At 39.9% G+C, this 27861-nt stretch overlaps 1 protein-coding gene across 1 annotated transcript; it reads left to right on the top strand.

The window, feature by feature from the left end:
* The first annotated feature begins 533 nt into the window (after positions 1-533).
* LOC146582830 (solute carrier organic anion transporter family member 3A1-like) lies at positions 534-24343 on the top strand. The gene is made up of 10 exons (XM_085295997.1): positions 534-1122; positions 3392-3851; positions 16190-16288; positions 16432-16701; positions 16854-17018; positions 17786-17984; positions 18201-18336; positions 18467-18639; positions 18999-19063; positions 19286-24343. Exons 1-10 carry the CDS (start codon positions 964-966, stop codon positions 19660-19662), a joined length of 2103 nt encoding a protein of 700 aa, XP_085152123.1. The 5' UTR covers positions 534-963; the 3' UTR covers positions 19663-24343.
* The last annotated feature ends 3518 nt before the right edge of the window (positions 24344-27861 follow it).

Genomic DNA, 27861 nt, shown 5'->3' with positions numbered 1-27861 from the left:
TACTAATCAGCAACAAGTGTGTATAGGTGTATTAAGTGTCCTGTGAGGTTATATGTGTATAGTGTATATATTCCCACAATAAACTTTCTTGCTGCCAGGATCTTTTTTGAAGAGTGCATCATTATAACACTGTCCTGTTCATCCACCGTTTCTTTATTTGTTATCATCCATAGTTTGTCACAGTGACGCAGCTTAGGACCTAAAATCTAACTTAACACATCTAAATATCAGCTACTCTATACAGCGACTCGCCAGAAGTTGTTGAGGAGTCAGAGATCTTCTCAGAATGGAATATAATGCGAATAGTTGAATTAATCTGCAATGCAAGGATGAAAATTACCAGCGAAGTGCAGAGAAAACGCCATGATGAAGTTACGGGAATGCTTTATCGAAGCTTACTGATGCAGTGTTCTGTGGAAATGATTCAATCTGTAATGGATGATGCGTATATCGAAAAAGAAAGGGAGGAACTGGGAGGAGAGATGGGGTTGGCAGTGAGGTAAGAGCGCTGTGGTCCATGGATGGGAGGAGCATCATAACATTGCTTACGGGACGCAGAGCTGCGTCTCGGAACCGGACTGGGAAACCAGAACCAGTCGGCTTGGGGAAATTTTGAGTAAAAAAACAAAAAACAAAACCCGGATGTGGGGAAGCAGAGCGTACTGTAGTTCTACGCTTAAGCCGTCATATATAACACTAGCGTAAGTTACGTATTTAAATGTGATGTAGCCGATAGGCACTGACTGGACAGGCGGTGAAGAGAGGTCGCTGACGGACTGTGCGCACTGCTGAGTGGACAGCAGGGTTTCTTGCTGTATATTTAAGCTTGGACGGGCTCCTGACAGCAGGTTCGCACTTCTTCTGCAGTGCAGCTCGTCATCACCATCATAACCAGATGCCCTCCGCCGGACCGGACCCGTTCAGTTTCATGCCGTCCAACCTGACCGGAGCTTGAGCCGAAGGATGCAGGTTAAAAACCAGATCTGCACAGAGCGGAGCAGCAACGACGACCCGGAGCAAGATGACAATCAGAAGAAGACTTCGTGTTTTTCCAACATTAAGATATTCCTGGTGTCGGAATGTGCTCTCATGTTGGCACAGGGCACCGTGGGCGCCTATCTGGTGAGTTTGGGGGACACAGTGTTGGTCTGAAGGAACGTCATGTTTCTCAGGTAACATGGGGTTAACGCAGCGCCCTTCAGACCGGCGCGGGCAGACAGTGAAAAAACGCTGCGCTGCTTCGGGTGCTCAGCTGCTGCGTTTAATAGCCATATTATTTTGATCACATTACTAAAATTACATCCTCCAGGAGCCACTGACTGATGACTTGCTGCGTATTATCCATCAGGCCTATGCGCCATCTGCATGTCACAAAGCGCGTCACAGCGGCAGTAGACTCTACGATATATGGAAAATTTTACTTGCTCATATGGATGGTCTGTTAGAGAGCAGCTTACGAAACACTGGTCAGGAGGTCCATACTGCTACACGCTCTGCACCCATATGTCTCAATAATGCAGGAGGCCTTTGACACCGGAGGATATAGGCCTAGGAGATGACGTGATCTCCACAACACAGGAGACAGCAGCTTTTTTTCTCCCCCTCATTAACCAGACTGCATTTCCTGTGACAGCTTGATCAGAGTTATAAGCTGTTACTGCACTGTTATGATTAGATGTATGTCAACATAAGAGATCAAGTTTATGTTGCAAGAGCACGGGAGAAAAATGTGTTTCTGACTCAATAAATAAAGATTTCATCAGCCATCGCTAATGCAGGAGTGAAATGAATGACAAAGCCTTGAACTCAGCATTTAGAATAACTGTCAGCACTGGTTTTGGCTCAGCCACTTACTGGAAATCAGTTTTTTTTGTTTTGTTTTTTAAGAACAAATACGCTATTGTAATCAGCATTATTTTATTTATTTTTATCAAAGCCAATTCCTTGATAAATGTCAGCACAGTCTTGATACCATAAATAACTTTGTAACAGGAAGGGAATGGAAGTTATTTTTAATGAGCTTAGGAAGACAGGATCTTTTTTACCTGTCTGCTAAACACACTCTGAAAGGTGCAGATGATTAGAAGCACTTCTTTGATATTAGTCAAAACAGCAAGGTTAATTTAAAAATGGTGAGTTCAAACATTTCATTAGAGCCAACTTTTTGGTTTAGCTTTTGTCCTTGAAGCCTGTTGTGGAGCTTTCTCTTTTAAACATCCCAAACCAAAGATGCACCTTTAGCAAATATCTGCAAATAAAAGCATCACAGAACCAACATCTCTCCTGTCCTATGAAATAGTTTGCTATCACTATTTAATACTGTTTTATTGATTCACAGTGGGCTGCTAAATGTACTACAACAGACTTGTCTCAACCTTGTCATCCAAATCTTGGAATGTTATTGAATGGAATTGTTTAATAAGTTGAGCATTCGGTGAATTTAAACAAATCTGAATAATAATCAGATGCATATGGTAGCAGATCTTGTTACTTAGTTTGCCACAGTTGAAATACATCAGTGTTTGACTCAGATCTTTTCATGTTAGTAGTCAGACAGCGACTGTACACTTTTTATGGAAGGGTGACTGTTTTCTAGCCTTCTCCAAGGACAACACCAGTACAGCATGACTAGGCTGAGGTCTTGGTACATGGATCCATCAGCAGATATATGATCCAGTTTTTGACTCTGCAGTGGAGCTCTGTGTGACAGGATAAACAATACAGCACAGGATGAAAAGCCGTTATGCATAATTCACCTGAGCTCACTTCTGTTGTGGGAATGAACATGATTCATTCGCTTTTTTTATTCGGACCTGCTCTGGGCTTATTCTTTAGTTTTGCTGTGGATGAAGGATTACTAAAATAACTTCTAGCTAGCTGTTTACCTTCAGTCTTGTAGATGATCCAATACATTTGATGCAAGGAGCCACTTTAACACTTAGGCACCTTGAACACAGCTGGCACATGTTTGTGTCCATTTAATTAGAACAGCTACGTGAAGCTTCTTGCCTTGAGCCACACATATGCACATATTCCCTTTTCCCAGGTTTGTATCAGGTTAAGCCTTGGGGACCTTCTTGGCAGCTATATAGCAGGAGGATGGAGATAGGCACATTTGCAGCTTGTGTGTTATCAACAGGTTGATATGAGCTCTGAGGTAGTGACAGATGGCTGATAGCACCTGAAGCTAAATACTCGTATTATTGTAAACAGATTTAAAATGGAAAATATATAAACTTTATACTCCCATAACTTTAATTGCAGCAATTTATAGCACAGAAACTAAACTCAAGTATATAAACTCACTTTAAACGAGTTGCTGTGATACCATTGGCTGCTAGTTGTAGCACTTGTCCTTCATCTCTCTTCCTTTTCTCTCTTTTTCTGCCAGGTAAGTGTTCTGACCACTCTGGAGAGACGCTTCAACCTCCAGAGTGCAGATGTGGGTGTCATTGCCAGCAGCTTTGAAATCGGCAACCTGGCCCTCATCCTCTTTGTCAGCTACTTTGGCGCCAAGGCTCACCGGCCCCGGCTGATTGGCTGCGGTGGCATTGTCATGGCGTTGGGGGCCTTGCTGTCAGCCCTGCCAGAGTTCCTGACTCATCAGTATGAGTACGAGGCCGGTGACTCGTGGCATGCCGAGGATGGCAGGGATGTCTGCTCCAACATCTCCAGGTCAGAGAACAGAGACTCTGGGTTTAAATGCGGTAATCGAGCCAACACCAACATGATGTACCTTCTGCTCATCGGAGCCCAGGTCCTGCTGGGCATCGGGGCAACACCTGTTCAGCCCTTAGGAGTGTCCTACATTGATGACCATGTCCACAGAAAAGACTCCTCACTGTATATAGGTGAGTCAATGCAGAGGTAAAACACAGAACATGACTATCAAGTGTGTATTTTTTTATAGCTATAATTTTTATTCAGTACATGAACAATGTAACTGTGGATTCTCAGGCTAATTACTGCTAGTGGCCAGATGAAGAGCTCTTTTCACTGATGCTTTGATCACAAACACCACCTCTCAGCTTCAAGCAGTCTGCTTTTTGTCCTCAGACCTCTCAAGGTGTTTTCATGCATCTCGCTTGTTGTTGTTTTTTGTTTTGCTTTTCATACCATGTTTCTAATGCTTGATGTGAACAAAGATTGATGCTCCCAGCCGGTATCTGCTGTACATGCAAAAGTTTCACGTGACAGACTCATTGCATAGTTGCATTAAAAAAATGTGTACAAGCTCATTTGCAATCCAAGGGTGTCAAATGCTGACATTTTTATCAGAGTCAGTGGCATCTCACAGATATACATGGTGTCCTTTGGCACCTTGGCACGAAGCATCTGAGTTATGCAATAGTAAGACGGGGCTGTCACTCCAAATTTTTGTTGAACTGTTTTAACCCAAACCGCATTATTTTCCTCAACTGAACCAAGTCATATTTGTGCCTAAACCTCAATAGCGAGGCAAGGAAAATAAGGCCACACACGAGGTTTCAAAGAGGACATGAACCTCCTCTTCAATGACAAACTTGCAGCTTAATGGTGGATGGGATAAAAAATGGATGCAGCCAGCGTGAAGTCTCCCACAGGTTTTGGACTCTGCATTTTCATGCCTCAGTGTTAGTGATTTGGCTTCTACCATGCTGTTTTATTTTTAAGCCAGAATTTAATCAGTGTAGTTGGATGAAATGCTGACTTATAAAATTAACAATAACAACATTGTTTGGTAAACAGTATCGTTACAGTGTATAAAGAAAATACTAGAATTTCACTCACCAGAATAGATGGACAAACTTGGATGGGCTGTTCCACACAGTAAACCATATAATATAGTTCCATTAAAAATGCCAATAGTACAAACACAGTGGAGAGATCTAGTTCAGTGACTCAACTTTGCAGAGGAGAGGGCTGGCAGACAAGATTCAGCTGCCTGTGTCAGGACAGCTGTCAGTCAAAACAGACACACCCCTAACTCCAGTATCCTAACGAATGAGGAACAAAAAAATTCATGCCCTGAGTCCAGTACCATTTCCTTCTACCAGTCTGTAAACATATTTTTAATGCTATTAGTTAGGCATTTTAACATTAGCGTCTATGGGGACTAATTCAAGTGGCTATAAGAAGAACTGCAGATTTCGGCACTTTTTTTTTTTTTTTTTTTGCCCTGAGGGTTTTTGCTTGGTCTTAATCTGCTGTTATCCCTTGAGTCACGTAATGTGGACTGTGTAGCACTTTACAACAAGGCATTTATCTCACAGCATCCAAAATTGCTATGGCTCCAAAGAACAACGCCAAAGGAGACCTTGTACGCAGTTCCGTGACACTGGCACGATTTGATTTTCTGAGATGAGAATGCTGCTAGTAAATTTTATTAATTAAATGCTCAGTAATGGTACATTGCACTGTTGCTAAGTGTGAATTGGGCATTTGCAAAAATAGATGAGGAATATTGATTTTTTTTAGATTAAATTCTGGGTCTGATGTTGCCCTCTTTCATATCTGCAGGGGTTCTTTGGCAAAGCACGCGTTCCCAACTTTAGTAAGCATTTGAAGGTCAGCAGCAAAAGGCTGTGGTTTTAGTTACAGCAGCAACCGAGAGGTCGAAATAACCCTGTGTGCCAAAGTTGCCAAGGCAACAGTTCAAAGGCAGTGACTGAAGCTATGTGCCATCTGTGTGACCTGCTAGCAGCAGAGCTCTATCTGGGCAGATGGAGAGAAAGAGAACTTAAGAAACATACATATCACTTGCTACAAAATTTAGAAATATATATGTAAAGGGCAATTTTGGTGTTTTTTTCCCCCCAGTTTTTTTCCTCTGTTTAGAGCCCACAGTCAAGTTTAATACAACTTTTATTTTGAAAGCTATGTCTTTTCATAATCTGGAGTCAAAACCATGCCACAGACACCTTTAAGCTGGTCGGAGTAAGCTGGTCAGCTTTCCACTCTTGTGGGTAACAGGGGCCCTTATAATTATATCAGAGAGATTCAGCAGGCACATGCCACCTAACTGGACTCTCAGCATCTTTTTATGTAGTAAGTTTAAATTGCTTCCATCAACGCTGAGGTTCTATCGCTAGACAGATCTGTCCTGTTATTAGCTGTGGTTGTTTGCTGATATAGTGATGGCATTAGGGTTGTTAACCTGTATATTAATGTATGCACATATTGCATAGGTACATTTAACATTTTGTTAAATGTATGTGATATACCTGGTGTCTGCAAGCAAGACTCCCCCTTGGTGATATTCAAACTACTCTGCTTAAATAGGTAGGTGGGCAAAACTGCCAATGTAGTGTATATAGCCATCATACGTGGGGGCTATCCAGGCATTTAAATTATTTTCTTATATTGATCTTAATCACTTTCCTCATGTACAAATTAGAGCTCTTATAGGTTAACCACACTTCATTTCAGGAACCTGTAACAACAGTAGGTAAATATAATAGCTAGTATTTAAAAATACAAGTTATTATCAGTTGATATCAGTTAATATATATTGTTATCGTTTTATATTTGGCATTAGTGTATCAAGAAGTATTGAAAAATTACAACTTTTTTCAGCTAGATGTGGTGTTTAGTCTGATGCAGGCATCACCAACACATTAAAGCTTTGTGATTCAATAAGGCAAAGCCGGCGGCATATGGGTTTGTTGCTTTAATGGAAACAAAGGTACTGAGAAATAAACATATGCTGTTCAGTTTTCATTTCCCTGAAGCTACAGTAGTTGCTCCTCCTCACAAGCTCCTTGGTTTGTTGCATTTTTTTTCTGCTTACATCTCAGCACAGACCTCTTTGCAGGATGAGTAGGCCTGCGGATTCTGTGCCTGCTTTGATCTGCACAGTCTCTGCCAGCAGACCTCGGTGTAGGGGAGGGAGGTAAGGATGGACAGAGGGTGGAGGAAAGGAAGAGAGAACGCAGCATCAAGTAATCCACCCTTGAGTTACCCTCCTGCTTGGTCAGAGGCCTATTCATACCAGATACCTGATGTTTTTCAGTGTAAATGTAATTTATTAGCCAGATAATATCCCACTATGAACACATGATCCATGTGAACAATCACAGTCATATTTAACATCTGTGAAATATTGTAATACCCCCTGTAAAGAAACTATAGCAATTACCAAACATTTTAGATACATTATATGTATTAACTGGACAGCACAAATCAGTATTGTCTCACAATGCTTCATGGTTACTATTCTTGTTTATTTAAATTTCTTTTAATTTGACAAAATGATGAATTTGCACACATTCATATTAAAGACGAACAAAAATGCTGTTAGCCCAATACTAATGCCAACATAATAACATTTTGATGTTTAACAGGGCTGATATAATAAACACCACCTTAGTTTATCATGTTATATGGCTAACATTTACTAATTAGCGTTAAACACAAAGGACAGCAATGGCTGGCAATGAGCCAAAGTATTTCATCTGTTGATGGCACAGTTCATGGTGAAAGAAATTGTTGAGACATTTGGTCAAAACCACAAATGTCTGCCTCAGGGTGTTGCTAGAGAAAACGTCAAGAGGTTACTAAAGCCATTCATAATCATCGTTTTTATTATAACCATTTCTTGCAATCAATCCAGTCATGACTAAGTGCCAAAACTGGTCCAATTTGCTAGCTCAGACTTTGGACGTCACGCTAAACTCATTGATTTGTGAAATCTATGGCTTGACTTTTTCACTGTCATCTTTGCAAATTTTGAAAGACAATAAACTGGATAAGTGACTTTACATTGTAGTGGTTTACAGATTTACAAAACAAGTTTGAGCTTCCTGGTTTGATTCCAGGAGATAAAAATCCCTTGGGCATCAGGAAAGGCATCTAGTCTAAAAATCTGCCAATTGAAATATGCGGAGGTACCTGCTGTGGCGACCCCTTCTAACTGAAGGAGCAGCCAACAATAGGTTTAGACAATAAACTAAAGGCACCCAATTTTTTTGGCTTTAAGCTTTACTGTATGTTTTAAGTCTGCAATTTCTAAAAGTGAAACAGAAAATTCTATTGGAAATACACCATTGAATTTTGATGCCACCAACGGTCCCCCTCTTTGGAAATATCTCGATCGTTAGATGAGAGCTATGGCTAAATATCATTTTTGGAAAATAACGGATAATAATTAGTCCCGAGATATAATGAAAAATGCATTATTATTATTGTTTATTTTATTGGTTGCTTACAGAAAGCATTTGAATTACTGCTAATTTGGACATCACTTGGCATAGCAGTGGTTTAAGCTTAGATTTCTCCTGAATGGGGTTAGCTCTAATAAATCGCACTGCAGACTAAAATTGAGCCTGATTTGGTATGAAGTCTACTTTTATGTGCCCCAGCCTTTTCTCTTTCATAACATCCCCCAAGCTTCTTCCTTTGACACTTACAGATAGTACTCTTATATTAGTCTTTTCTATCCACCACCCCCTCTCTGTTCTGTCTCTGTTCTCCATTTTTTGACAATCCAGGCATGTTGATTGCCATGGTTACCTCCTACAATGTGACTGCTGTTGTGTTATTGGTATTTACACAGTACGTATGTGTTCTGTGCTCCTTTGTATTTCCTTCTTCTAGTCTCAGGGCGGTGGTGTTGTTTGACAAGACTGACGTGTGAAGGCACATTTAGACTGTAAGAAAACCTCCTGAATAATGCAGTGTGACAGAGAAGCAGTTAGGTGTAGTTTAGCAAACATCTAACCAAATGATTAAATATTAAAGCGGCAGCTCTCCACAGGCTTGCTAACAAAGCAGAGGATTGAAGGAGAGGCTGCTCTTTTGTGGCCACATCTTCACCCTAAATAGATCAATACTGCCTGGAAGAGAAGGGCACGAAAGAATACTCAAGTGTAATGCAGGAAACATTAAACACTTGTCATAGGATATATCTGCTCCATGTGCCTGTTCTTCTTCAAATGTTATGTGGCCTTTCTCTTGTGTGTGTCTTGTACTTCACTCTGTTTGTTTTCCTCTATGAGTGTGCCTGTCCTAATCATTGTGAGCAACAGTTCAGGCAGCAGGCAGCTAAAAAAAATCAGAGACTGCTGCTAACTGTTCAGTTAGTTGCCCATCAGACCACAATGATCAGACCATCAAATCATTGTGCTTTCTGGCAGTTTATGGGGGGGGGGGGATGGCGGCAATGCAGCCATGATGACCTGCAGTAGTAGAGTGAGATCTGTGTGATGAAAAGTGTTTCTGTGAGGCAGCACTCTGGCACTAGCAATGCTTTGAACTAAGTGCCAAAGCCTGCGTGCCAACATTAGCACAATGTATAATGTTTGGAGTTGTTGCCGTCATGATCTATGATGGCTGAAGGAAAAAAGAACAGATATGGCTGATGGGAAAGTTTGACTAACAGTGAGGCAAATGAAATGCCAATCACATGGCAGTGCTTTATTATAAAATAGATTAGGATTCATCTTGTGGTACCCATGAATATCTGTATCCATCCAGCAGTTGTTAAGATTGATTTGGCTGTAAAAATTTGCTCTTTTCTGCCGGCACTGCTTTCAGTGCACCACCATCGCTGGTAACACTTCATAGCAGTTTAGCCATTAATTATCATACAGACGTATTGGTGAGCTTACAACTCACTGAAGCTGTTGTATATGCATAATATTTTGCGTGCGTGTGTGCGTACTATAGCTATAACTCACATTAAAGTCTTGAACTGTATTAGAGAAGCTTTTCATGATTCACAGGTCAGTATAATCCTCATTTATCTTTTACTGGGCCTTAGTGCAGCATTTTTGCTCCCTTCCTTCTTCCTATGAGCCAACTTTCTTCTGATCATAAGATCTGAAAAGCTAAAGTTTTGAAAAGTTGGACAGAACTGTGCGCGTACGATTGTCTTATTAAGTATAACCCTTACCACTGACATCACACTGAGCCAAGAGTAGAAAAAGAGCAGAGCCACAAGGAATCTGAAACAGTCTGAAGAGTTTTTGTCTCACAGCGATCTTTGTATATACACGGGCCTTTTTATCTGAAACTTTGACCATGTTTAAAATAGTTATCCGCCACTGTTACAGAATAAATGTGATAAAGCACAAAATATATTCCCTTCAATGTCAAACTATTATTTAAAGTTTGGATGTGTGTGGGCAGCTGTGAAAGATTCCTCAAAAAAGGAGAAAATGGCTTCTTTCAGAAAGACCAGCCTGCTGCTCAGCGCTGTGGACTGTGAGTCCAAGCCAGATTGTAATTGTATAATTGATTGCTGTCAGCTGCTTGACAGATACCCCATGTGAAGGCAGCTAACCCTCCTATCAATTGTATCCACCACAGAGGGTCTTAGAGTAAAGCAGCTATTCAGTTAGAAGCCTTCATGCTGTGTGCATTTTTTAACAAGTATGTAGCATCAAATCGCTTCTGCACTACATCTTAACACGATGCAGTAAATGTTTCTGCGTCCATAATGAAATCTTTAAAAAAAAAACACTGTGAGTTACAAAGCTAGCCAAAGACCCTCCTGCTTTATTTAGTTTCTATGCATTCGCATTTTATTTTTCAAGTTAAAATTCAATGCTATGACCATTATTACTCATTTTAGGCCACAGTAGAAGGATGGAGTTAGCTTACCACTTTAGATCCACACTGAAATACTGTATCTCTGAAGACTTACTATGAAGTTTTGTACAAATGTTCCCAGAGAAAAAATATTCTACTGATTTTGGTGATCCTCTGACTTTTTTGAGTCATGCCATTTGTGAGTTTTAATAAAATGTCTGAGCAAAATTCGGATTTGGAGCATTTATTCATCTGGACCTCAGGATAAATTGTGATAATCCCGTACTTTAGCCAGCACACTTAGGTCAAAATGTTACTTTGTGCAGCATTGTGGTTTATGACTCAATTGTTCTACAACTCACTACATTATCATCAGTCCCAGCTGTAGGTTTGTACAACTGAACTAGTATTATCCACATAACAGGACGGTATATATAAGATGATCATAGTGACCTTGATACTACTATTTTGTGAACTAACCATTTAAGTACTTGGCTGTTGATTGTAAGCCCTCAGCGCACTTGATCCATGATGATCATCATGGATTTCTTAACATCAGGTCAAGAGAAGATTGCAAATATTCAGACAAACCAACAATCTTGATTACGCTTTCTGAATATCAAGCGAATGTACAAGCAACTCAGAGTAAGCTGGACTACAGGAATATTACAAGCATGCAGCAGAGAATTGCATTGGTTGTATTGGTGACAAAAATACAACAAATTACAGCACATTGCTTTAAAGCACCGTACAGAACAATAAATGAAAGTACAGTAAAAGAGCAGCCTAGGAGGAGCATGGAGTCCAGTTCTATAGCTGCAGGGTCAGCTTCTCTTATCTTAGCCTCTATTCATCGCTTTAATGTGTGTAATGAAGCAGTGTGAGGCTGCAAGTTTAGAGTCCACTGCAGCAAAAATGTTTTTATTCCACTGGAGTTATTACTCCTCCACTGTAGGACAGCAGAGGAAGGGAATGGGCGCTGACTCAGCACACACTGTCCGCTCAGATCGGCACAGGTTGTTTTATATGAGCACCTTTTAAGAGCACCTTGGCCAAGATACAAAGTGCCAGTGATTGAACTGTGCCATAATGTGAGCCTGAGTGTGAAATTATTCATGCGCTGGCAGTGTGACCAGGTAGAAGAGCCTTGTCTAACACAGTATGACCTTGCATCTGCTGCATTCATTACTGCTAGGCACAAAAGGCACAATATGGAGCTAGACCTACCATGAGGTTGAGTATAATTTTTTATCACTTTTTTCTTTGTTTTTTGCACAAGGGTTACAGGATTAAAAAAGAACTATAATCTGTATTTACTTACATTACTGTCCCCCCAAAAAGCTACATATCTATATTTAAATCGGTTTAGTACTGCTTTTACTGCTGCTTCCATCTACATGCATCAGCTACTTGTGCCATATGTTGTCATATCCATGGTTACGTGCTTATTGATCAATCTCACCCCAGTAGATTGCAGTTTTTTAATGTAACTGATCACTGACTAAATTACACAAATAACAAAATGTGAAAAATAAAAAGGACTGATATGGCGTGTGTCAAAATAATATGGAGATCTGGACTCGATTGTCTGGTGAAAACCTAAACTGTGGCAAATATGAAACCTGCTCTGTTTAAGAATTGTGATACTTTTAAGGCTGTTATAGTCCACTTAAGGCTATTATATCTGTGTGTAATGGATTCAATTAATTTTAAACATCAAAATTCTACACACAATATCCCATGATGACAATGTAAATAGAGTTTGCTTGAAATTCTTGCAAATTTCTTTAAAAAAATAAAACTCTAGAGTCCATCTGTGGTAAATATAGTTGATTAATATGTGTTGGAAAGGCACACAGTTGTCTGTATAAGGTCCCATAGTTAACAGTGCATGTGGTTGTTTTTAAAGAACAACTGAAAGAAAAACGTACCTAATTTGGTATATGTATACAATATAGTTATACTAATTGAATAATTTACTATTAATTCTAATATTTATCTCAATATTTTAAACACAAACCTGTGTTCAGTGGTGCCATATTGCAGACTTGTGATAAATGAAAATGGTACCTCTTGCTGAGTATTCATGGTCTCCACTAAGGAGGTTGTTGTTCTGCAAAAGCTTGACTTAAGTGGAGTGCCTCTATTGCCAGGATGGTCATCTTCATTTATGTGACACAAAGTTACAGCTCTATGTAAAATAAATAAGTGTACTGTAGATAATAAATTGACATTCTGTTAGTATTGGCCATCAGGTTTGTATTACCTTTAGCTTCACGTCTAGCTCATCTCAGCAGGTGGTGTTCAGAAGGAAGGAACAACAGCTTTACGTCAAACAATAGAAGTAAATTAAGGTTGTCACCATAGGACACTGTAGCCAGTGTAAATTAGAAGGGACTGAGACATTTTAGTGTAAGGTTATATTTATTATTTGTGTGGGCTATATTTGGAAAGGAATCCCTGACAAATATTCTGTTTTAAGTGTATGAAAACACTATAATATATATACATATATTAGTATGATTGCTCTCAAAGAGCCCCACTTTATAGTGGCGACAGTCTTCCTGTACCTCACTTTCCGCTCCCGTTCCAAAGCTATCAGTGCTTTGATGCTTGCAGGTACACTGCAGATACTAAGAGCATCTTCCATCCCTCTACAATTACTGCAAAGTCAATAAGTCATGAAAGATTTACATTCCATCTATAATGAGCAATCAGAACTTATACCAATCCTGTGAAAGTTAATCTACTGTATGTCAGAAGAATAATTATTTTTAAGAGCGTAGTTAAAAATGTGTGCACATCATCAATATCTGCGGAGGAACATAAGTCTGGCAACTGCTGATTTTTCTAGTAGTTCACATATTGCATTGCAGCAACTCAGTGTAAATTACAAGGGGGAAAAACCATGTCGGATCAGCTGGTTTAAGATTGGGTTTGAAACATGAATTGTGCAATGCTGCTCTACTAGTCTAAAAGTACAAAATAAATTGCAATATATATGCATATATTTGTTATATAAATGTAAAATCCCACAAATGATTCCACATAAAGATCATTTAGTCTTTCTGTAGTAAAGTCCACTTGCTATCGGATGTGAGTCAAATAAATAACATGGGAATAGAGCAGATGACTAAACAGTAGTGAATGATATACTGTAAGGTAAAGGTTGCTATGTTTATTATTGCTTCAGTACTACTCCTCATTCTTTCACTGGGTTTTCAGTCATGTCTCCATGGATATGGTCTCGGAAGTACCAACTGTTGAGTTCAGACAGCAGACTGGCATCACACATCTCTGTCTTCATGCTTATTGCTGCTATTGTCATCAGCACTTTCACTTTGACGACCACTCTCCGGCTCTTTGTCTCATGTAACTGGAAACACTGAGGTTTTTGTACCCACACTAGTTTTCAAAGTATTGAGCGTTGGTGTACTGTAGATCAGATTGGCAGGGGCCCAATATTTTCTGCTGGTTCACTGCCATGTTTGTGTGTGTTTGCCAGCCTCACTACATCACATACATTATAGATTAATTGCCCTTTGTGTGTCTGTGATTGGAACCCAGAGGAAGGCAGAAGAGGATATCGGAGGTCATTATTTGGTTGCTTGTTGAGCTGGCCCTGCTCTTACCCCTGACCTCCTCTATTACCTGACTTAAGCCCCGGCGGTATCAATGGCTCTGGTCAAATAAAAATAGCACACAGGGAAAGTTAGAGCTGGCAAGACTGACTCCTCGCCAGAATCAGTAAGCACACGATAGCCTGTCTCTCTTCATAAACAATTATGCAAAGATAAAAACAAAATTTATATTTGAAATTGTCTTTTTGACATTAGTGGGCAGGGAGACATTTGATTTTCTTTGAAACAGTGCCAAAAGTTTCAAGAATGATTGAACTGTTTTACAAATGGAGCTGAACAACACCACAAGGGGAAAAAAAGTGAAATTACAGTGTGTAAAAGTGTCGTAGAAAAAGTAAATTGAGTTAAAAGAAGGCCTCAGATCCTAGTATTGCACCTCTTAAAACTGAAGCTGTGTTTGCATACCTTTGCACAATTCTCTGAAATCGGCTTTGTGAACTCTCATTTCTTATAAAATTCAGTTCAATTATTTATATAGTGCCAAATCACAGCAACAGTAACCTCCAGGTGCTTTATTTATAATGAAATTCCTTCACTGCAAGATGTTTGTGGTTTTTCAAGGGTGTTCTCTTGAGATTCAGATTTGGGCCTTTGTTTTGGTAGATTTGTTACTGCACTTGGCGTCATTATCCTGGCTCGGCCTGGTTCAGGCTAGTTCAGACTCATGGCTTCACCGTTAAGAAATCTCCAGAATTCAGATTAATCAGTGATTGCATTTAATCACCAAGCTGTCTTTGTTCTGCAACAAGCATACTGCTTTTGTAGCCATTTGACTGGTCTGTGCAGAGCACATAATTCCAGAGAGCCCAGTCCTTACCTTGATGTCCAACGCTGGCAAACTAGTTTCCAAACTATGGACAGAACAGACTTTCTTTAGTATGCCTGCTACGTGGGTTAAATTTGTGCTCTTTCTGATTACAGGTGCATGCACTTTAATGACAACAGTTGCAAGACTTTTTGCAGGTCCCGTGAGGAAAGTTTGATGTAGTATCTTGCCAGACTAATAAGCATCCACAACCTTTACTCTGAAGGCCTGAATTTACATCTTAGCATGACGATAACATTATACACTTCATAAGCAAAGGAAATACCAGACCCTAGTTTGATCTGGAACCTCTGATCCCAATCTTATAGACTTGAAACTGTAATAAATGCTTTCTTATTTTCTTGTGATTGATCTATATTTTTTATTATTTGCACTTATACCTCTAAATATGAGCCTATAATACTACTCTGTTCTCACAAACAATAACTGGTGATGTCCAGAGGAGTAATCATTAAATCGCCTACAGAGAAATTGACTGGCCCTCTCATCCTGTCAGGAGTGAGCAGCGCTTCCTCTGCTTTGGGATCCATTATTAGCAGTCAGGCTACTGGAACTCACTCCTATTGTTCCACTTACCACCAGCATGGGTAACAGATTAAGTGCCACACACACAGACACACACAAACAGTCCAGCACAGTGTGATGCTTTATAGAGAGCTCTCAGCCTCTGTGCCAAAAGCGGGCCGCTTTTTACATTCAGGGGAATGTCAATCAGAAAGTGCATCAGTCACTCCCCACTGCTCTTACAGTAAGAACCCATTTCCTGCTTGATTATTTATGATGCTGCTGGATAATCTAGCCTTGGATCAATTACACTGTGCAACCTATGGGCTGCATATTACAGTGATGGTGAATAAATCTGTCGCTGGAAGACTTCGGATGAAATTATAAAATCTCTTGGCATGGATTTCATACTTAATCTTTAATCTTTAAACAACATACCTTTGATTCCTAATCACAAAGTGCAATTAACAAGTATACTTTATAATAGGAAGCATCATATCTAATAGAATAGAAGGTGCTGGTAATAAACAGCTTGATGCAAGGCTGCCCTCTGCTGAACAATGAAGTGAAATGCATGTGTCCTCTTGGCTTGGGTCATTTTATGGTGCAAACACTGAAATGTGTTGGTGTTTTTTGTTTTTTGGGGTTTTGCTGCATACTGTCATTTTCTGACAGACTTGTTGTTCTATACCTTTGTTTTGTCTTGCAGGTATCCTATTTTCAACTTTAGTGTTCGGCCCAGCTTGTGGCTTCATCTTAGGATCTGTCTGTACCAAAGTTTATGTTGATGCTGTTTTCATTGATACCAGTAAGTTGGGAAATAAATGGTTAAAAATATTGCAAAATTATACCACACTGAAACAGAGGTAATTTTATTGTGACCTCTACTAGTACACCAATACTCATCCTTCCCTCTATGACTGCTGTGAATTTTCTTACCCTCCAACCAAGGTAAGCTGGACATCACCCCAGATGACCCTCGCTGGATCGGGGCGTGGTGGGGCGGCTTCCTCCTGTGTGGTGCCTTACTCTTCCTGTCCGCCCTCTTCATGTTCGGTTTCCCCCAGGCGCTGGATGAGCAGGACATGGACAGTGGAGCTGAGAGTGAGCAGGCCATGCTGCCTTCTTCCCTGAGCCTGGAGTTCCAGGGCTCTAAACCCAATGGAGCCATTCATGGCTTTGATATAAACAGCGGACTCTCAGTCTGTCAGCATCTGAGAGGTGAGGAAGTCAAGAGAAGAGTGGAGGGGGTTTAATAAGTGACAAGATTGTTTAATAGAATATTTAAATTCATACGCATGCTTCTGCTCTTTTCTCTCAATCCTTCTTCATCCTTTCTACTTTTTACTTAATTTTCTTCTCCTTTGACCCAGTGATCCCCCGGGTTACCAGGCACCTTCTCTCCAATCCAGTGTTCAGCTGCATCACGCTGGCAGCCTGCATGGAGATCGCTGTGGTTGCTGGCTTTGCTGCCTTTCTGGGCAAATACTTAGAGCAGCAATTCAACCTTACAACATCCTCAGCTAATCAGCTGCTAGGTAGGCAGTAGGGATGGATATTGATAAGAATTTATTGATACCAGGGCCATTATCGGTTCTGCTTACAGCTCACATTCGTAGATTCCATCACAATTTCTTGTGTGGGAGAAAGAGTACACCCAAGAGGTTTTAAGCATCAACACAGCTACATAATTATCACTGAGTGGGAACATATTGTAAAGCAGAGGAAAAAGGCTTGTAAAGCTGTGCTGCCAAGAGTTTGACTTTATTGTTTTGCAATAGGCTGATGTCAGAAAACCTTGCCAGGATTGATGAGCGGGGTAAACTGAGAATTTTAAATAACTTTTTAATATCTCTTTAAACAAAACTCAGGACTAAACTTGCGAGTAGTAACATAACCAAAAGTAAAAATGTGTCGTAACTAAAGATAATAATATGGTGGATTTATGCTTCGAAAACTGGAAAACAATAGATAACTAAAGTGTTAAAATAAGTGAAGTAAAAGTAGAAAGTAGCATAAGACAATAACACTTAACTCCATTAAAACTGTATTGAAATAAAGTACTTAAATGAAGATATTCATTTACATTCTCTCATCTCAATGATATTGGGCTCTGTAGCATTAACAGTACTCTAGCAAAATACTTACCATCATGGTTACCATGGTGAGGCAGGTTTCCTTTCTCTCCTAGAGGGGTCCCACTCTTATCTCAATAAAAGGAAATTATTTATGTTTTTTTTTTACTGTCAAATCATGAGGAATGTTGCTCTATAAATATAGAATTTACTTGTTTTTCCCTCTCCAGGTATGACGGCCATCCCCTGTGCCTGTCTGGGAATCTTCCTCGGGGGACTCCTGGTTAAGAAATTGAACCTGTCAGCTCTGGGTGCTGTCCGCATGGCCATGCTGGTCAACCTGGTGTCCACTGCCTGCTATGTCTCTTTTCTCTTCCTAGGCTGTGACACTGGACCTGTCGCTGGGGTCACAGTGGCCTACGGCAATGAGTAAGAGTGATGACTTACTGATGTGAATGAAGAGTCTTTCCAGGAACTTTTAGTTCTGTATAGTACTTTTCCCCACAGGGATATACTGTAGGTCCATGCAAACAAAAAATTAAACAAATCCCAGAATTAAAAAAATCCTTCAGAAAAATTGCATTAGATTTTCAAATTGTACATATGCAGCATTATCCCTAACGTGACCTTTGACTTCCTCTATAGGACGTTGCAGTCTTGGCAGCAGCCTGAGTCAGCATGCATTAGTAACTGTAACTGTTACACTGCATCGGTGAGCCCTGTCTGTGGCTCCAATGGAGTCACCTACCTCTCAGCCTGTTTCGCTGGCTGTACCAAACCAGTGAGTTGGGACATTACTGCTGATAATCATTGCTCCCCGGTGCCTGAAGGGCTCACAATAAATATAAATACTGCAGATTTACTTGATATATCATTATTACATTATCACCTCATTTCTTTTTGTTTGTCAGAACCTGACCAACTGTGCGTGTATACCCAGCAACAGCGAAGAAGCAGTGGCTTTACCAGGAAAGTGTCCCAGCCCAGGCTGTCAGCAAGCCTTCCTCACCTTCCTGTGTGTTATATGTGTGTGCAGCATGATTGGAGCTATGGCCCAGACACCCTCTGTCATCATCCTTATCAGGTATGAGCACGTCCCCCCCCCCCACTTGCTATTCATCAACTGCTCACAAGAGGGAGCTGGCGACATTTCAAAATACCGGTGGTTCTTCAATGGAAAGGATTGATTTATCAAGCTGACAGTGATACGGACAAATACAGACACACGCAAGTGTATATTAACTCATATATAATGACAAATAACACTAAAGGCATTATATGCACATTGTGTGTGTGTGTGTGTATACATCATGCTTGTAATCTAGATAGGTAAGATAGAGAGATATGTACAAAATAATGTAATTTAAAACTCAATAGGTCTACCAATTAAAACAGTTTTCCACCACAGTACTTAAAGGGTTGAAGTATTCTCTTAATTTTCAGAACTGTCAGTCCAGAGCTTAAATCCTACGCCCTTGGTGTTCTGTTCCTGCTTCTAAGATTAATAGGTAAGAAACACTTCACTACTATTGGCACTCTGTATTGTGTTTGTGCAACAGCTGTTGGTCTGTAGTTTTACTCTGTGACTTAAACGTCAGGGCAATTTTTCACCTTGCTTGAAATGAACTTCATCAGTCTGTCTGCCTGGATACATTAGGAACATGAACTCAAACTGGTGTTCTTCTTGACCTTGTGACCTGCTGTCTCTCCGCAATCCCCACCTGCTCCAGGCTTCATCCCTCCCCCTCTGATCTTCGGCATGGGCATCGACTCCACCTGTCTGTTCTGGAGCTCCGTCTGCGGCGAGAAGGGAGCCTGCATGCTGTACGACAATGTGGCCTACAGGCATTTGTATGTCAGCATCGCCATCGTTCTCAAGTCATCAGCTTTCCTCCTGTACACCACCACATGGCAGTGTCTGAGAAAGAACTACAGGAAATACATCAAAAACAACGAGGGGTACCTCACGCCAACCGAACTCTTCGCCTCCAACGTGACTCTGGACAATTTGGGAAAAGATATCACGCAGAACCCAACCAACAGGACAAAATTCATATACAACCTGGAGGACCGTGAGACATGTGACAACATGGAGTCTGTTTTATAGTGCTGGTCTGCACTGGGGCTGCAAACCGGAGCCATTAATGTGCAACAGACCTGAAGCGTGATGTTTCTGAGTTCAGAGAAATGTCCTCAGTAAAGTTCCAGTCTTCTTATCATCCAAAACATGACACATATTGAAAAAGAGAAGATTCCCCAAATTTGCCACGCCCACGTTTTTGTCAGCTGAAATTAAGCTGGCTTTAAGAAAATTGCTTTTATGTTTTCTTTGCAAAGTTGGAATAGAAAGTGACGAGGAAAGAGGGGAAAAATCACATGCAATAGATTACTGCTGACGAAAGTTTAGTTCAAAGTTTTGGATTTACTATACCAGAGTTTATGAAATGGTTTATTTTCCTTTAGTATTTCTCAGGTATGGTATATCAGAAAATGCAAAAAGGGTGACAGTAATCAATTTTCAGTCCATCTGCAGTGCATCTGGGGATCCCTACAGGAGACTTCTTAACACATTTGTTGTAAAGCCTTTATTAGGTTTCGACTCCATCCAAAACCAGTTATCAAGCCCTTTTCACTGCAGTCATTTTGATATTGAGCATGCACAATACCAGAGCCTCTGCCCATGTATACGTATGGAACAGAGCCACTATTGTTGTGATTAATCACATCCGTGTTTACCCTGCAATAACATTTCAGTGTGGCTGCTATGAAAAGGGCCCATTTCAAAGCCAGTATACAATTACTGTACGTTTCTTCAACCTTAACCCCCGGCAGTGACTCAAACAGACATACAACAAGCAATGAAAAAGGAATCAAATGGTTCAAAAGGTGCAGAAGTTTACAGCAATATAGAAAACTGATTTATTTATTTAGCTCCTGCCACCAATTATTGCAGGTCACATTTTCCACAAAACATGGATTATCCCACTTTGAAATGGTTAAAATGTGGAAGAGGTTTCTAACATTTTTCAGAGAATTAAGAAACAAATTCTTTCATCATAGCTTTCAGTGTTTACTTTAGTCGAGAAAGTTGTTGGAAATATGTGAAGTTTTGGCACTGATACTCGACCAAAGTCTGAGATTATATTTTAGTTTTGGAGCCACAAAACGTTTCAGTTTTTTGTTTTTTTTACTTGACATTTATGAAAATTAGATGCAGCTTCTGACAGGTAATCAGAATAAAAGCTTAACTGTTAAAGTTTAAATAATAGCCTGACTCAAAGGAACAGAGTAAGATGGCTTTTTCATTAATGTTTAGACGAGATGCACATGATCAGATTCAGTAAATGAACCTGTAACCTTTCCTAAATCACTGATTCAACAATGCTCATGCCAACTGCAAACAGATGCAGAATAAGAGTTTGTAATGTAATTTCACTCTTGGGGACATCGTTTACAGCATTGATGCATGAAATACAAAGCAACAAATATAACAAGCAGGAGACACTGCAAATAAGACACTCCAGGTACATTATTTAGGAGGGCCATAGCAGGTGGCAGCTGTGGGGAAGGAAGCTTTTACCAAGAGCACCAGTATGACTAGTGAGCTCACACTGGGTGAAAGTGAGAGTGTGAAGGCCTTTATGTGGAATACCAAGTCATTGTATTGAGACTGTTGATTGTAGTGGCTAGCTGTCAACAGACACAGCATAGCATGACGCACAGTGTCCAGCCAGAATGAGTTCATTAAAAAGCATGCTGGTAATGCATGCACATAAAAATAAAATATGTTCAGAATGATGTCACTATATTGCACAGACTCTGTGGTTTGTTGGCCATTGTAATGGTTAAATATACATTTAACTCGAATGGCCTCCAAATTCTATTTTTGACCATGGAACAGCTTTATAATGCATACTGCATTGTGATGATGACTTTTTTTCTTCTTCTTTTAAATCAAACCTCAGCTGTCACAATCACTCACACTGAAGTGATTGTCTACATGCAGATACAATACAGCTTTTTGTTAAAGAATTCAGCTGGATTCAGATTTTTGACATATCCACTTTATATATAGTGTTTTTCTTCTGGCTTACTCTGTAAGTATTTAATATGTTTTGCATCAAAAATCCAGAGAGCAATCATCACAATACGTTTCATTTTTAAAATGCATATACCCTTTGAGGCTTTGGGAAATACGCTTTTGGGAAATTCTTTTCCTAGCCAGAGTTAGAAAGACAGGGTTGATAATACTCTGGCCAGCTGTACAGTAAGTACAAAGGTAGAGCTAGCTGTCAGTTAGCTTGGCTTTTTTATAAAACTGAGTACCAGGCTCAGTCCAAACATCGAAACAATCAGTCTATTCAAGTCATCTTATTATACTAACATGTTAGACCTACATTGTCTTTGTATACTTTGTATACAGAAACTGAAATGTCAAAATTGGGGTTTATTTTCTCAGGTTTGGGCCTGGAAATCAACCAAAAAAATGCCCATGAAATTAGAACTTGTTAGTTTTATGCCTTAGTTGTTGCATATATGAAACAAAAATGTTAATAGGTTATCTTTAAAGGTGCTGGTCAGTAGATTATGTCATCATAGCCCAGTTAGCTGCTCTGCTTTATCTGTTTGTGCTAAATTAAGCTAACTACTGGTTATAGATTCACATAAGAAAATCTGTATGTTTAGCTTGTTTCCCAAAATTTCAAACTGTTCCTTTAAGCTAGCTTTGAAAAGGTTCACAAATTCTTTTTGCCACCACCAGTGTCTCAAGAGTCATTTATTAAGAGTAAATACATGCACATTACTTGTAGGTCTACAGCATTTTAAGTTTCATATGCAATGAACCAAAAGAACAAGATTTAAACTCTACATATAAACTCTACACTAATAAATACTTTTATTTTGGATGCGCATTACTTGTAGGTCTGCAATATATTGAGTTTCATAAATAATTAACCAAAAGAATAAGATTTAAACTCTACATTGATGCTGCTATAGCTTCAAAAATCCTAAAATCACAGTGGGAAAATAAAACAACAGATCAGTGCTTTATGAACCTATGTTGACCACAGAGACACGCTAAACCACATCACATCATTGTCTTTGTGGATTTTCTTAGAATAGACTATAAACAAGTTGAGATTTTTTTATATATATATAGTGAGAGAACTTTTCGGCACTGATTAGTCAGTGCCTGTTTTCAAGCTCAAAATCTAACGACGATGGAAATATTGGCTCCAAACGGGATATTTGGGATAATGCTGAGCTGTACAAATAATTCAAAAGAAACAGGGTGGGGCACCTTCTGGCCACCATCTCCTCATCAGCAATCCCAAACAGGTGGCGCTGTCTTTGATATTTATAGCACCCCAGTGTGTCTAGTGTTGACTCCTCTGTACATAATAGTGCCATAAAAGTGCCGAAGTGACACCATAGAAGTGTTCTGTGACGTCCTGCAGAGAACTTTGTCTGAACACGCTGGAGCTCAAAGCAGATCCTCCGGTTGTATGTAGCCTTTTTGTGATATCCCTCAACTTACTTTCACCACATCATCCTAAAGTGTCCCAAAAATATATTGCCTATAGAATATTGTACATTGGTCTAGAAAACAGTAACACTTAGGATGTAATAACTGTTAATATGTAGAAGTTTTCTACTAGTGAAGGTATTGTCGAATTTAGATTGAATTCTCTTTCCATCAGTGACAAAGCTGATACTGTTGCTTTGGTACAATTGAAAACAATACTTTGCTTGAACGTATTGTTTTTATTACTGTGGCACCGATGTTGAGCTGTAGTCTGAATTTGTACAGTAGATGAGGCTGACTGTAGAAGATCAGCCAAACTTCACTGATAGCGGTCCTGCAACTGTGCCTGGATGCGAAGCTCTACTCTAAGACTTTATGATCGGAGCTCATGTTGTGCCATATCAACCTGTGCACTGTAACATTCAACACTTGCAAAGAAGAAAACAACATATTTTAGATCTGTCCGACAAGTGCAAGGGCAGCAGCATTTGCTTGACCTTGCATTGACCTGTGGCAACAGGACTGTTTTCTTTTAGCACCTCAATGTGCTCAAGACGTTTTGCCTTGTGATGGAAAATAACTTTAAAGCTTAAATGTTTTTTTTCATCCTATTATTTTCATTCATCTCTTTTGATGGCCTTGCCGTGTGGTAACAACAGTTTGACTTTTATAAAGGACTTTTAGTGGCAGGAGTATTGACCTATGAAGAGTTCACTACCAAAATATGACATCTGCAAAGAAAAATTATTATTATCTATGGTGGTTAAAGACACATTTCGCCAACAATAAATAGGTTTCCTGTTTAAAAAAAAGAAGATATAATTTGTTTAAAATTTTTGTTGCTATTATGTATTTTGGAATTTTTTTTTTGACATTTTGGAAGACAACTCTTCATATACGGATTGATAATCCTTTGTTTTGAGCCTTTAGGCAGCATGTTGCCTTTGATTTGAGAGAAACATTATGCTAACAGTGACGGCTTTAAAATGACATGTCTGCTTATGCTGTTGGTGGTAGTCAAAATGAGAATTGTAGGATTCTTTGTAAGGGACCTTTGCAAAAGAAAAGGGTAATGAAATAAGAATATATCACCTATATTTTCAAAGATTTTTTAGATATGCTCTGTTGCTTCTTGGTATTTGTTTTCAATTTTTTTCTGATAAATTTATATTTAAAAGCTTTAGTTCTGTATATTTCTTGGAAATTACATGATTGTATGTTTATTGTAAATACATTAAATATACTATTTTTGTTTGTAATACGAACTTGTCTGATGAGTTAGCAAAGGATTATTAATTAATAACACTTACAGCTAATTTAGAATCAACAATTGCCTAGCATGAATGTTTTCGGACTGTATGAGGAAACACTGGCAGGCACAGGGAGAGCATGCAAACTCCACACATAAGGGCTACAGAACGGTATGAGCTGTTAACTTTCTTATTCAGTGTGAGAGTGGTGGTGCACCAGCATGCCGCCACTTAATCCAGCCAGAGATATTGCACTTATTAAAAGATGCCTTGACTGAGAATTCACTACAGCAATGCTAGCAGCTCTTTTAGACTTCAAGGTTTTCTTTAAGATGTCAACCCTGCAGAAATGGTGTCTTTATTTTAAGCACAAATAATGATCTTCTGTGCAGACATTCCATAAGTAGAATTTTTTTCTTTTTTGTTATTTGAAAGAAAAGAAAAGAAACGTCTGAAGGCATATTTTCCCCACTGGCTGATGGAAACGTTGTATTCTTCAGGTCATGTGGTCTTTGAACAGATATTGTTCAGGGGTGAACTGATAAAAGAAAACTTCATGGAAATACATCTAATAGTTGTTGAGGAATTCCTTTTGAACAAAAGCAGTGGTAGATTTATCCATGTGTAAACTAAATATGGTTACTGAAACAGAAAGAGCCACATTGCTATGATGCTACAGCAGTGGTCTAAAGATTGAGCATTGTTGTGGTGCTGGTTTCCAGCCTGGCCCATGATAAATCTAATTTATCATATTATGATTAAAAACATAGAAGTGATTTTTTTTTAGCACTGTTAATTGGATGAAAAATAAGCAATGCTCTATAAACATGCAGCCTGTGAAGAGAACACGTTTGTATTGTTTAAATGTCACAAATAGAATGTTGCTAAAGGCAGCACTAGATAATGATGCAGCATACAAGATATGTATTTTTTTATTCACTCTTCTCACACGCAGACAAAATGATGTAGTTTGTTACATTGCATGTAACGCTATTCTTGTGATAAAGGGCTATTCACTCGGTCAGTGCTTGATCAGCCGGGGTTAAAGGTTACATTTTCTTTTCCCATCTAAATGCACTGACGGAAGAAGATAAATCCTGACATCAGTTTAATCGAAATGTGCTGGTGCTTTGCCATGATCTAATTTCCTTTCATCCAAGCCCTCTGGTTATCCACAGGCATCTCGCCGCGCTACAGCAGCCAGTGGAGATAATAGCCGGGGTTATGGATTGACCGGTGAATCATCTTGTACTGCTGCTGTGAGCGAGCCAGGTACGTGTTCGGGGCCAGGTTGCTGCGTTGCTTTTATGCGAGAGCCTGGGCTGAGAGCTCTCCTGTTTCTCGAGTGCAGACGAGGTCTCGCCAGGGCCACGGTGCAGTGAAATGGAAAGCATGCCATTCCCTGTTCCGCTTGATGCCGTGTGACTGTGAGAGGTTGTGTCATGTTCCTTGGCTATTGACTCAATGACTTGGGACTTCACGACAAAAGCCTGAACCCGTGCGGGCTCTCTGCGTGCTGACAGAGAAATGTGTCTTCCACTTGTCTTCACATTGACCTGCGGACTCTGCAAGACTGACGTGTCCACGTCCCCAAAGTCTCACCTCCTGAACCTAAAAAATAACCTTTCCACGACCTCGCCTGTCTCTCATGCTCTTAGCCTTGGGTCTGGCTGCCATCGAAACAATTCAGTGAACTGGTGTTTTTTTCCCTGATACAGCTATGGATTACCTGTCTGCGGCAGCTTCCGCTACATGGATGACATGGTTGAGAATTCACCCTTATGTGAATCATATTATTCTCTGTCACAGTGGGTTGAAAAGTCAAAGCACAGAGTAAGCATAAGCCATTAGCTGGTACTCAAATGACAGCACACAGAGCCAGACCTTCAAGGCTGCCTCTGCCCTGGGGTTCATCCAAGAGACAAAAATCACCATATGTCCTTCGTTTGTTGGAAGAATTAGGAGATGTGGGCTTGCAACTGTGCTCGTAAATGATGATGAATTCTTTTTACATTGTATGCAAAGAGAACATTCTGCATATCTGACTAATGCCTTGTCCAGTGACGTGGCTCAGACAGCTGACCTGATTTATTGCAAGGTTTCCTGCATTGTTAAAAAACAATCTCTGACTCAATGACAGAGGCCCAATTAGGGCCATTCCTTTGATGCAGAAAAGGTCCATATACAAAAGAGACTCTGAATTGCAAATCCAGTTGTAGCCCGTCCTTGCTTTCCCCTAATCTAATAATGTGATCCATCATTTCTACGGCGACAGCTCTACAGCCCAGGCATAGGACAGAATCCCACAGAGGATTAGTAAGATGTTTGAATATCCATATATTTAGCCCTATTTAGAGAGAAAAAATGCATATTTAGAATAATGCACTGGGCTATTCTTTTACATTTCACCCAATTATACCTCACGAGATACTTCAATTTCATTTTTCCAGATTTAACTGTTACTGGTTGTTGGTAACCTTCTAAAAAGCACTTGACATCCATATACCTTCAAGACTCAAGGTTTTTTTTTGTCGACTAAAAAAAGAGGCCCGTTTCCTGCTCAGTGGTGGCGCTGTTGTTTGAGGGATGGCTCTGTTGCAGAATCATCCATTACCCTGATGAGCTCGCAGCCCCAGAGCTATGACAGCACAGCCACACGATGAGCGAGACAGCCGACTGCCACTATTTGTTCCACTAAAGCATTCATCACACTAATTACCCATGGTGCCAAACAGCTCCAGCAGCCCAGTGAAGCTTTGGCTGCTCGTTTGGAGACGAGGTGAGGTAGGGAAACCTCAGATGAGTCTAAACAGGAGGCTGTCCTCTTTTTTCTGGCTTTCCTGCACATAATTAACTTGGCACACCAGCAACTTGACAAATTGGAATGATGAATCTGGCCTCTATGAATAGATACAAATACATGATCAATCAAAATACCGGACAGTGTTCTCAGTCTGAGGAAATGTGGTGCTGTGAAGGACAAAAGAAATGTCTTTGCTGTGAATGACATTTGGTCTTCTGGTAGAAAAGTGAGAGGGAGGGTTTGTGTCTGGTGTGTTTGAGCTGCGAAAATGTAGAAGCAAGTCAGTGCTAAGTGGGTGGTGGAGAAAAAAGTGGTTGCAAAATCTCACCATTTCACAATTCAAGTGCCAATTTAAAAAAAAAAAAAACATTATACTTTATCCAATTTTCAATACATAATGCCTTTTTTCTAAAGGACTACACTTTCAGCCTGCTTTCGATAACTTTTCCTTCGATGCAGACAGATGCAAAAGCACAGTCTCTCTGAATTATAGTCATGTATGCCACCTGACCTTGGAAAGTACCAAGAAAGACTCTTTGGTTTCTTTAAATTTCTGTCTCATTCACACTTAGCCCCCAACTGTCCATCTCCCTTCTGGCCTTCACACTGCCGTCTGAACTAATGTAGCATCCAGTACATCAAAACATCCCAGCATTACCTCCCCGCAGTGGCCACAGATCAACTGATCAAGCACAAAGAAACTTCCTAGAGACAGCAAATCCTCCC

The sequence above is a fragment of the Mchenga conophoros genome, linkage group LG1, assembly GCF_057382185.1.
Source record: "Mchenga conophoros isolate Kocher_MC1m ecotype Shallow Benthic linkage group LG1, M_conophoros_male_GT1.1, whole genome shotgun sequence".
In the NCBI taxonomy this organism is placed as follows: Eukaryota; Metazoa; Chordata; class Actinopteri; order Cichliformes; family Cichlidae; genus Mchenga; species Mchenga conophoros.
Note: the sequence above shows the minus strand (reverse complement) of the source record. Positions and strands in the feature narration are given on the sequence as shown.